This window comes from Daphnia pulicaria, chromosome 1 (assembly GCF_021234035.1).
Source record: "Daphnia pulicaria isolate SC F1-1A chromosome 1, SC_F0-13Bv2, whole genome shotgun sequence".
Taxonomy (NCBI): Eukaryota; Metazoa; Arthropoda; class Branchiopoda; order Diplostraca; family Daphniidae; genus Daphnia; species Daphnia pulicaria.
In genome coordinates this window covers 5,421,929-5,434,137 of record NC_060913.1, presented here as the reverse complement: position 1 = coordinate 5,434,137, position 12,209 = coordinate 5,421,929, and the positions used below count along the sequence as shown (strand labels likewise).

At 45.2% G+C, this 12,209-nt stretch overlaps 2 protein-coding genes across 2 annotated transcripts; both read right to left on the bottom strand.

The window, feature by feature from the left end:
- Positions 1–1,591: 1,591 nt before the first annotated feature.
- On the bottom strand, positions 1,592–2,390 carry LOC124343777 (transcription factor SPT20 homolog). Its single transcript, XM_046797261.1, has 2 exons — positions 2,196–2,390; positions 1,592–2,129 (listed from the first exon to the last, which is right to left on the bottom strand). The coding sequence occupies exon 2, from the start codon at positions 2,055–2,057 to the stop codon at positions 1,617–1,619; it is 441 nt and encodes a 146-aa protein (XP_046653217.1). The 5' UTR covers positions 2,058–2,129; positions 2,196–2,390; the 3' UTR covers positions 1,592–1,616.
- On the bottom strand, positions 2,072–5,235 carry LOC124327486 (serine/threonine-protein kinase WNK-like). Its single transcript, XM_046786465.1, has 5 exons — positions 5,124–5,235; positions 3,977–5,041; positions 2,490–2,591; positions 2,196–2,434; positions 2,072–2,129 (listed from the first exon to the last, which is right to left on the bottom strand). Exons 2-5 carry the CDS (start codon positions 4,997–4,999, stop codon positions 2,072–2,074), a joined length of 1,422 nt encoding a protein of 473 aa, XP_046642421.1. The 5' UTR covers positions 5,000–5,041; positions 5,124–5,235.
- Between the last annotated feature and the right edge of the window lie 6,974 nt (positions 5,236–12,209).

The window sequence follows — 12,209 nt, the reverse complement described above, 5'->3', positions numbered from 1 at the left end:
CAGCAGCGGCCAAATTCGCTCTTCGATACCTCCCTTGGCTGTTCATGAAAAACAGAAAAAGAACCATCAGCGCAGGTGGAAGTTGTGAAGCCAGTGGAAGTGGTGAAGCCGGTAGCAGCGGAAACGCCAAAGTTAGCATGAGAAAAAGGAGTAAAACCGGCAACTAAGTTAACATCTTTTTCAGCTATCCACCATCAACTCGTAGTTTTTGTTTAAGACACACGTGATTGGCAAACCACGGTAAAATCATCATTAAATTCGGCGGCCGATGACTCACCGCACGAGTCGGTCGTGTAAACATCGCTGCAACAGCATTGAGCTCCGGGCTCGGGAGTTCCGGAACGGTTCACCAACGAACTTGAGTCACTGGCTACAGCCTGCAAGACTGGGTTCTGCAACTGCATATCCACTACGGCGACACCTACTACGTGGGGGTCTAATTGGGTCACTGGCACAGACTGATGGGAGTCCAAGTAGGCCGACGCAGCCGCTTCCAGTTGTTGCTGACAGAGTCCAGACTGTTTGTGGACTAATTCGGCTGGGGCCGGTTGAACGTAGGCCGATTGTTGTTGTTGTTCCACATTCTGTGGCAGCTGGTACGCTGCTGGAACGTACTGATCGATGACCTGAGCAGATTGGATGTAAGTTTGCTGCTCAATGTGTTGAATTTGATGAATCGGTTGTTGCTGCTGCTGCTGAATGTAGGCTGTTTGGACGAAAATTTGCTGGGCAACAGGTTGGACGATGCCTGACTGGACGACAAGAGGTTGAGGCAAAGACTGGACAACCGGCTGCTGGATGATGGGTTGTTGAGGAAGATAGGTCGGTTGCTCAGTGACCGACTGTTGCATCGGTTGCTGGATGTATAAGCCAGACTGATCCACCATTTGCTGGGGAACTTGTTGATGAACCATCGATTGCTGGATGTACGCCATTTGATCCTGAGTTTGCTGGATCGGCTGCTGGATCGGCTGCTGGATCGGCTGTTGGATCGGCTGTTGGATCGGCTGTTGGATCGGTTGTTGTACAACTTGGGGCAATGCCTGCTGGATGTACGCCATTTAATCTTGGGCCTGCTGCATTGGTTGCTGCGTAACTTGCTGAACAACTTGAGGTACCGCCTGCTGCATGTACGCCATTTGATCCTGTGTTTTTGCTGGATCGGCTGTTGAGGGTAACTAGTAGTAGGATCCATAACCTGCTGTACAGCCGTCTGCTGGATGTACGACATCTGGTCCTGCGCCGGCTAGATTGAAGGCTGGACAGGAGGAAGATGAATGTAAGCAGCCTGTTCGATGGGCTGCTGAACCATCTGCTGGATCGGTTGTTGCAAATAGACCACTTGCTGGGCGTACTGAGGAACTGTTACCTTCTGCTGCTGAACAGGATAGGACTTGGGTGCAACACATTGGACCTGCGTCTGATCCACCGACTGTTGCTGAAAATAATTCAATAACTGACTTACGGACGGGCTGCTGTTGTTGTTGCTGCTGCTGCTGGGGAACGGATTGCGCATAAGGCTGGGCAACAGCTTCTGCTGGTTGGTAATGGCTGTAAGTTTGTTGCTGCGGCTGTTGTTGCTGCTGGAAGACAGGCAATTCGGCCGGAACGAAATACTAGGCAGGCACTTCAGCTGGTTGCTGCTGATAGAGCTGTTGTTGATGTTGCGGCTGTGATTGACTAAATCCCTGGTGATCAATTTGCTGAGAAGTTGTCATCGGTTGATTCATCAAGATCTGTTGATGTTGCAAGAGTTGTTGTTGGATCTGAACCGACTGTTGCTGCTGGATTTGTTGGTTCACTTGCTGCAACTGTTGCTGTTGTTGCTGGATCTGCTGATTGACTTGGTGCAGCGTTTGTTGCTGTTGGTGGTTCTGGTTCTGTATCGCCTGAACCGTCAGCTGTTGCTGGTTGGCAGCCACTTGCTGCGTGATCAAATGCTGTTGCTGCATTATGTGTTGTTGCTGTTGTTGCTGCTGCTGCTGGATGCAGAGCTGTTGAGGCGGGGTAACCAATCCCGTCGTTATGGTTAAAGGTAATTGCTGACTGGGAAACATAGGTTGCTACTGCATCAACGGCTGTGGCGCCGGAGAAGTTTGTTGTTGTTGCTGGATCGCCATCGATTGATCCTACAAAAAAATAAATCAATACTAATTTTTAAAAATTTGAATTCAAAAAATTTTGAATTAGCCTACCAGGATTCAGCAGTTTGGGGCTGCTGGATGGGCTGCTGAAAAGGCTGCTGGATAGGCTGTTGAATCGGCTGTTGGATAACCTGCTGAATAGGTTGCTGGACAACCTGCTGAATAGGCTGCTGGACAACTTGCTGTATGACTGGTTGCACCACTTGAGGAGGAGGCTGTTGTACAACAACAGTTGCAGGCTGCTGCTGCTGCTGTTGGGGAACAGGAGGCGGCCGATTGTGACGTATGATCTCCTCGCGTTCGTCACGTTCTTTGACCAACAACTGGACTTGACTTCTGAGTAACTTTGCCAGAGACTCGACCCATAGACTCGACCCCGCGCCTGTCGGCCCCGCCGAATGTCTGTGAATGGGAAACTGACCCCCAAACGGATAAGAATCGGTCTGGCTAGTCAGCAATAAAATAATAATAAAAAAAAAAACTGTACATTCGATACCGTTGTGATTACAACTACGCACACACACAGGGCACAACTCGAGAACGGGCCAATCCCACACACACACAACGAATTGATCCTTTTCCTGGTTATTGACCAATCGATTTCGGCTCCGCTTTCCAGCATCAAATAGGCTCTGCTGCTGTTTATTACCGAGTATATACCTAAGCTCAAAAACAAACCAAGTAGCGTGGGAGGAACGAATGTGGGTGTGTGTGTGTGACGACGACGACAAAAAAAGGAACGAGGACCCCCAGCACGAGATTAAGTCACTCGTGTCGGTCTCTCGTCTGGTTTTGCCGGATCGATTCACGACGAATGCAGACAGAGGGCGATACATGAAAAAATAAAACCTTTTTCCACTTTTCTCTACTTATTTTGGTCAAAATTTCGCTGTCGGGCTTTCAAAGGGGAGAGAGCCATGCAACCAAGAAAAAACTGATGACATGGCGCAAGTAAAAACGAGTTTGTCCCGGTTCTATCCCGGGATACGGCGAGTTAAAAAGAATTAAATTCGGAAAACGGTATTCTTTTACAGTGAGACCGGGCTGGAAGTGAGTGGAATATAGTTGGAACGGACTAGAGAGCCAAGGCCGACCTTGGGGATAGAACGAGGAAAAGAGAGAGAGAAAAGAAACGAAGGAAGAAGAACTCTAACAGGGCCTTCAGGAGTTCTTTTAACGCCACAGCAATTATATTAGAGAGCCCTAGCAGAAGACGCCAACAACCTACAAAAATGTCTGGGTTTTTTCTTTCTCCTATCGACGTCTATCGAGTTCAAAAATATTTCCAAGAGGAGAGACCATCATGTCTTTGCAGACGTCTAGTAAAAAGCTTGAAGCGCTCCCGACAGTCTGCCTAACCCACAAAAATAACTAATTTTCAAATGAAAATAGACAACGAGAGATGGTTTTGTTTCGTTGCGATCGGGGAAAAGAAATCCGAAGGGCATCGCGGTGCACAACCAAGGCCGCTAGACGCTGGTAGTAGACACTAAAAAAAACGTGAACCAACCCTTTGGTCCACGTCATAACGAGACGACGACCGAACGTCGGATTTTTGGATTATGAGGAGTCGCCGGAAGTGAGACAACGATTAAAAAAAAAAAAAAAAACCGTGATGGATCGTCTATTCTGATACCGTGACAAAGGTCGACAACTTTTTCAAAACGACGTTGCAATGGCCAAAAAAAAGTTTCACGTTACTCGGTTTCGTGTTTCTACATCTCCCATTTTTCCTTACTACTGGCCAATAAACCTACAATCGATAAACAAAAGCCGGCCAAGTCTAGTTCGTTCGTTCCTTTTCTTTAGTTTTAGTTTAGTTTCTTTTTTACCTGAAGTTCGCACCAGGCGACTGAAACTCCCGTTTGCGTGTCAAGTCCTCGATAGACGGTCTTGAAACTACCGCGGCCAAATTCCTCCTCGAATTTGAGGAAACGCTCGTCCGGCGATGTGGCCACCGCCTGTTCTTCGTTCTCTTCGTTGGCGTGTGTCTCGTCACTCTCCTCCTCTTTCTCGTGACCGTTTTCCCGATGACCACCGCCTACTACGGCAGGCAGCGAGTCCGTTTTGGCAATCGTTTCCAGGCTATTCTTCTTGCCTTCTTCTTCTACTTCTTCCTTGACGGCCGGCTGGGGCTGCTGCACAGAGTCCAGCTCAGTTGACTTGGGCTGACTGGGGACTGTTTCAGAGTCCTGATCAATTGACAGTTGTTGGCAGAGCGTCTTGGAAATGGACAGGTTGATCAAGTCTGTGGCCAATTTGCTGCTGCTGGTTGCAGCAACAGCAGCAGTTTCCTCTGCTTTGATTGACGGTGGGGAACCAGACTCTGACACACTGTTTTGCCTCTTGATCTTGTTCGTAATGCCTGGTCTGGGTCTGGCTGCCACATTGTGTGAGGGGATTTTAGAGACTTTGCTATTCACAGCTTTGACTTGACGATTGAGGGCTTCCACACTTTTGGAAGGACCAGTTTTTCCAGAAGTCGTAGAAGGTGGGGGCCAAGACTGCTCCATCCTACCTAGAGGAGTATTGTTGGGTTGGGTGCTGTTGGTAGACCTGGGTGGAACGGAAGCTAGGTGCTCTTTACTGTTGGTCTTACTGGGCGGCCTGGAAGCAGGATTTCTTTTTGCTATGAAGCTGCCACTGCTGCGTGAAGGACTCTGACTGGGACTCCTGCAGCCCAACACCAATTTAGGGCTGGGCTCGTCAAACTGGCAGTGAGTCTGGAAGATGGTTCTGATGATGTTGTTCATCTGACAACTTTGGTTGCCCAATATCTCCCTGAGCCCCTTCTCAGACTCCTCTCTTGCCTTGGTGGCTATCCGATTGGGCATGATAGCTTTAGTTCTCGACATGGTGATGGCATTCTTCACAGGCTGCTACCTTCTCACTGTGTACTAAATCAAGAAAAAGGACACACAATGAGCGTTATAGCTTGGTTTTAAAAATTCGAGGTCGTTCTGCATAGTTTCTTATTACGTTGCTAGTGGCGGGGGAAAGAAGTGGGCAGAATTCCACGGAAACGTCAAAACCATAGCCTACGTAAATTACGGCCAGCGAACGTACGTTCGCCCCTGCAAAAATTGGGGAAGTTTCCACCCACCCACCCAACCTAGCCAGAAGGCATCCTGTCCTTCTGGCACAGCATTGCCAGTTTTGAAAGGGAATAGCCAAGGAAGGATTCGAATTCATACGTTAGCAGTTTTTACAGTCTGAGTATGTAATTAGTAGTCTAGTGGTTACAGCGATGGATTCCATTTACAGTTGTATTAGGTTCAAATCTATGCAAGTCCTAATCCATTTTTAATCATTTTTCCTTGGTTTTCTATATTTTTAAAGAGAAATAGATGGAATGCCTAGATTCTGTAAAAAATGCGAGTTTTTTCTAATTTTAAACAAGGACTTTCCTTTGGCAAGGACTTAGAAAAAAAAATTCAGATTTTGTTTAAAAAATTAGAAAAAACTCGCATTTTTTACAGACAAACAAGTGAGAAACGAAATTAGAAATGTGGCCACTCCAAAGAGAAAAGAGCAAAAAAGAGAGTCTATGAACGTCTCCAGCAACCCCACCACGGAAAATGCACATGAAGATGGAGGTCACATCGTTTTCTTTCTTAGATAGACCCCCATCACGTCATAAATCACCCGAACCCCAAAAAGGTTGACAAATATCCCAAAGGCATGGTACGGCACCTATAGACTCAATTCTTCTCGGCGGCCTGACGACGAGATTCATCGAATTTCTTGGATTCGGCCCAAAACGGAAGTTCAGAAGAAGCGACCGAATAGACAAAAGTAGTAATTCGAGACGGGCGGCGGGCATCCCATCGATCCCGTATTCTTATTAGAAAACGGGGCCCGCCTCGGGGCCCGCAAAGTGACGGAGCGAATGAAAACGTTAACCAGCTGGGGTCGTACTCCAATCAGTCCTTTCAGGTCCTTGTAAACAAGACACAAAATCGGAGGAAACAAAATGAAGTTGCCAACGAAACGAGAAAATAAAAGGGGGGGGGGGGGGGAAACCCCATCCATCCTATTCCTTTTTGGCCGGCGCGCAAAAAGTAAATGAAGAAGCCCGGCCCTGAAGCCGACACGAGATTGACGTCGGAGCAATTTCAAGCGTTCGGCCCTTTGACGGCGTCGAGAAAAGAAGAGAGAAGGTGATTGAAAAAGCAGAAAGAGTCGAAGGCTGCACAGCTGCACCAACATCTTTCCCACCCTAGTCGACTGTGCGCGACGTCACTTATTTGACAACGATAATAGACACAGTGATCCATGTAATACGTAATAAGTAACGAGTCAAATAGAAGAAAGTAAGAAAAAGGGAAAAAAGGGATTTTTTGTGTTGGTGTGTGTGTTCCATCTCTTATCATTAAAGAGCCCCTGAGAAGCTGTAAAAGTGAACCACGTATCTCTCCCGACGAGAGAAACATTTTCTGTTTAAATATTCAAAGGGAAAAATTTTCATTTGGATAAAAAGGAGAAAGGAAAAAAATACCTATCAACCATCCCTTCTTTTGACTCGGAAGAAAACTGAAACCGAGTTAGGACCAAGGGAGGAGGACCAATTCTTTTTCTCAACGGTGAACGGATCAAGTTTCTTTGTTTTTCTCCATCAAAAACTCGTGGCGACTTGACAAATAAAATGTGTTTCGACAATCAAACAATTGACAAGAAATTCGCCACCCCCCTCAAAGGTAAAAATAACAAACTCCTTTAGTCTAAAAATGTAAGGGGTACCTGTAACCAGAGCAAGATTAGGAAACGAAATCAAGAATAATAAATTTTATTTATTTATTTTTAGATTGAGAAGGTGTCTTGCAAAGATGTTTTTCTTGAATGGGGGAGGAGGATGACGTCAAAACTAAACGGCAACAAAATGGAGAGCGAGAGAGAGAGAAAAATAGGATACGTTTTCTGGCGATTTTCTTCTCCGGTTGAGAGGAAAACAACAAATCTAAAAAAGCGTTTAGAGTTACGACTCTTTTTTCTTTTTCTTCTTCTTCTTCTTCTTCTGTTACCGACACACGGGAGCATCGGGCGTACGTTTGCCGGCGTGAAACAAAAAAAAAGTAAACAAGAGACCAGACGTGAGGGTCACGTCGTAAGACCGGCAAGAAAAGAAATAAAAGTAATAATAAAAATGCGATTAAATCTAAAAAAGTTTTTCTTCTTTTTCTTCCTAGGGTATCTAATGAAAAGCAACGAGTTGGAAATCAAAAGTTTTCCCCAACCAGACATTTTATTTAGCCAACTTGTGTGACTTTCTTGTTGTTGCAGCTGCAACAACATCTCCGTCCAATTGGCCCCGACGACAACAAAACGATCCCAAAATCACAAAAACATAAAGAAGAAACAAGTGAGCGATAAATGTCGTTGGACTAGTAGAGAGAGAGAGACAAAAAATGTAAATTTGTTTTTTCTTTTACATCGATCTCGAAACAACAACAATATGGAGAAAAAAAAGAAAATCGATGCTCCAGGGCGTTATTTCATCCATTATTCATATTCTTTTTTCTCTTCTCTTGGGATAATAAATATAATATCTTTTTAGTTTTTTGTTTTAAGGGTAACGGGGTGCAGTCAAGAAAAAGAGAATTTTTTCATGGGAGGAAAAGAAAAACCCCAATAAGATTTCAGACGCCGCCATTGCACACGGTAGGGGATGAACAATTTTACCTTTCTTTCTGGGGATTTTCTGTCAATGTTTAAACGAGTGTGTTTGTGTGTGTAAAATTCCAATGGTCGATTCGAAAAACAAATCGAAAGGTTCGAAAACAAACTGGCGTCAGTGATGTGATGAACAAACACTTTGAAATGCAGACACAACACAAAAGCTGCAGCACACTGAAATCAGCAGCACCAAAAAGCTTTTCTTTTAGGTTTAGGTTTTAGGTTATTTTTCGTCTGTCTTGTGTGTTGTGGCGTTGCAGGCCAATCAATCACTAGTGAGGGGGGCAGCCAGACTTTAGCTCTCGATTGTTTTCACACGAGACGTTTCATGGCTGTGGGCCGGAAACAAATTCACTAAACGTCGAACCGATTCAACGTCGGCATTGGTACTAGGAAGTTGGTGAGCGGATGCCAAGAAGAGGCATAAACGCCATTTCAAAACAAGAGAGTGGAGAGTCCTGCTGCATTGGTCTACAAACAGCAGGCTGCTTTGATATGTGTCTGTTTGTTTCTCTCCCTCTCTCTATCGCCCAGGACCCCCAAACATCCCCGTGGTCTCGTCTTCTTCTTTTCTCGTTTTAGACTTCGAAAAGAAGAAGAATATCAAAAGCGGATACATTTATACAAGGACGTTGTAGACGAAGACGAAGAATCCACCCATTGAAAACACACCTGAAACTGAACCGTCCGCTCGTATGTATATTTAAATATAGCCGGGGCCAAAAAAAAGACAAGATGGGGGCCTGGGCGCGAGAGGACCCCATCACCGCGGTCTCGGGTCCACAGTCCCTCGTCAGGGCAAAAGTGGCGTGTGTGTGTGTGTGTGTGTGTGTGTGTGGCGTGCTGGCTCTTTTGCTCTGGCTGCCGGCCTTCGGATAGCCTTCTTCAGCGGCGCCTCTCTCTTTGCCAAATGTCTTTTTTGTTTGTTTTTTGTCCAGCAGCTTCTTCTCTTTTTTGTTCTTTTCTGTACAGTCGACAAGTTCGGGAGCGAATCCATTTATTAGAGAAACCGAGCGACCGGCTACCGTCTTACGGACACGCCAGCCATCTACGGTCTTGAGGCATTTGTTACTCTGCGTCAACCACTTATACACACGACGACCTTTTCTTTGGCTCTGTATAAACATACACATAATCCACAATATAATATATATAATCAGCCGGAAAAAAAACTTACACCCCCATCCCTCTATGTTATGTAGTACGGATTGCGCCGGCTGAGAGAGAAATAGAAAAGGTGAGTGAGGAAAGAATTAAAAAAGAAACAGAGATAGGGAAAGGTGAATGTACAATATCCACACACGAGTTGTGTGTGCGATGCACAGCTGTGCGATGTTCCCGTTTCGATTATTATCGCGATTCGTGGCATGAAAATGGCCGTCAAGGATGAAAAATTGGAACATGGGGACCTCCGGCACGACAGATTGTGAATCTCTTTCCCTCACGTCTGCTGCTGTCTCTTTCTCTCTCTCTCACTCCGTAAATTTATTCTCGTTCCAGTTTCTATTATTTTTCGTTTGTGTTTGGTTCCTTCCAGGTATTTTCTCTATTATTCCGTGGATGGACGGACATCTTTTTGGGGGTTTGAGTTGTCACACTTTTATTTTTGTTTTATTTTTTTGCCGAGGAAAATGGAATTCCATTCGTGTGGAATGGAAATCCACTTTCGTGAGATGTTTGTTAACCACGCTTCGTCCACCTCGATGGATACTGGCGGCTTCTAAGATAAAAAGGAAAACAGAGACGCACACACACACAGGCCCCAAAAAAGGACAAAACAAAGACGAAAGAAGAAGCGTTTGTGATTACATCGCAGCGCCCTAACGCTTCCGTCTGTTCCGTGTAGTATTTAGTAGCTGCTGCTGCCACTGCTACTATATCCAGTAGTGTAAGCATAGATTCTTCTTCTTCGATTCCCTTTTGAAGATGGACATCAGCCGTTTTCCATCAAGAGCCGTTTCTTGTGCGCTTGTCCTTATTTCTCTTTCTCTTCTTGCCGCTTCTGCGTTTACACACGGAGCCCTACGCGATTGAATGGCAGATGGAATATTGACGTGTCTCGATTGAAAGAGATAAAACAGGATATTTTTTTTTTTTTTTTGGAGGGGTTCGAGGGTTCACGTTAGTGAGTCACACACACGACAAAGAGCGGAATGGAGGTCCAATGATTTTCTTCTATTTTTGCATATCCCAAAACGGAAAATTGGATGGGGGATCAAAAAGTAGTTTGATACAGTAGCCGGAATAGATCTCACCCCCCCACCGATTCGATATTCTATTGATACAGGTGAGGGTGGAATCTTCTATTCTGGGCGGTGTTTTGTGTGTCTAATATTTCTCCCTTTTTTATTTTGTGTTTTGTTTGAATCGCCATCAACTCGTCCGCCTTTTTTGAGCGCGTCTAATTGTAAAATGGAGATGGAAACTCCCTCGATGGTTATTCCGCCATCAGTCAACTCGCATTAGCGTCTTTTTTCTCTTGAGCCTCTTTTTATCGTTTTTCCTCTTGTTTGGATTTCAATGGATCGATCCCTTTCCATCCATTGAATTTTAACCTGAACCTTTCGCTCGGTCTCCGTAACAACCGAGATATTACCGACGAGTATGTTACGTGCACTTTTTTAACGGAAACATCTCATCGGGGCCAGGGTAACTAGTACAATTACGACTGTGTTGCACGTCGCATTTGATATCAACTTGGTTGCACTTTTCCATTTTGGTTTGAAATTTGTGTGTGTTTGTTTCTCGCGTGCCTTTTTTGTTATTTCGACCGGGTGAGAAATGATGTAACTTGTTTTTCTTTTTCTTCTAAGGGAGTAAGGGTTCGTTACTCCGCAGTGGTTAAAGGGCCTATTATTGGTTGGCCGTCAAGTTCAGTTGGTTCACGATTTTTTACGTACAAGGTCATGTGAATGCAGTAGCCCATCGCGAAGCACTTTATCTTGTCGCTTTCGGCTTAGCCCGGATTGTCCATCATCAACTAGGGCAATCCAGCAGGGTCTCAGCTACCCATATTATGTAATATATACCGACCATCTCTCTCTTTTCTCTCTCTTTCCCCGAAAGGGCTCGAAGGAAAACGTTGAATATGTGAAGAAAAAAGAAGGGGAGGATGAAAGTGATGAGCTGTAATACAGTCCCCCGAGGAAAAATGACGGCCCCGGCTAGCGAATGGGAGGAGTCGACGGGTAATAGGGGAAAAAAAGTCACGTTCACGATGATCTGACGTGACTTGTTGTCAACCCGACAACCCTGCTGCTGGTCTCGCATGTATACCTAATTATTTTCGGTTTCGAAGTCGTCGTCTTCTTTCTTGTCTTGAGAACTTTGCGGGGGGAAGAGAGTTTATTTTTAGACAATGCGACTTATTTGGCTGGAATCTTATTTTATTTTTGATCTCTTTCAAAGTTGCAAGTCGATTACTTAGTGTCCCGCTACATATAGTAGAGACCTTAGTAGCAATTTTTTAGTTCTCTATCTCTCTCCTTTCAAGGGTGTGCAAGGCGGCCAATCCTCGGAAAATGAGATTCAGTTGGCCGTCTTGCGCGATTGGTCATCGATACGCGGGCGTGACAAAGTGGAGCAACACACACGAAAGTGAAGTCTTAACTTTTTTTTTTTCTATTTGAAATTTTCTGGCTGGTTATCTCTCTCTCTACTGTTTCCTTCGTGAAAATTTGGGAGTCGGGGATTGTCGGGAACAGAATGGGACGCGCCTAGTTTGTTTGCGAGGCTTCGTTTCGTTTGAATTTGTTTGAAGGTTTTCTCTTTCAATCTGAAACCATTTCCGACGAAACGCCTACAATTGCTGACGCTGTTACTATTTACAGAGTCCTGCTCACGGCCGTCCTTCCTTTTTTTTCTTTTCCTGGCCGTTTGTAATCTTGTTTTCAAACTGCGAAATAAGACGACCAGCAGGAAGCGGCCGCTGCTCGAGGCTAGATTCCACAGCTCCAGTTGAAGGAACATACGGCGGGGAAGAGTCTTTATATATTTGAACATGGATGCCTTTAATTTTTTCCGATTTTTTCTTTTTGGGTTTTATTTTCTTTCATGGAAGCCAAGCTGAGACTCGCTTGACACACGCAGAGAGAGAGAGCCTGCTGCCCACGTATATGATACATCTATACACATCTGTGTGTAACTGTAATATGAAAGGCTTTTATTTCCTCTACGACGGCGTGTCTGTTACTTTCGCCTTATTCCCCCCTCCCATATTTTTGTTTATCCATTTTCTTTTGTGTTGTCGTCCCCTCTCCTCGCGACTCTTTTGTCGAAAAAGTGGGTGGATGGGTGAGGATGGGTGGTGATGGTGGAGAGAAAGAGAGAGAAGCGCATTGACACAATCAAAACACATGCGCGCACCATCCTTGGGTGGTGTGTGCTCGTGTG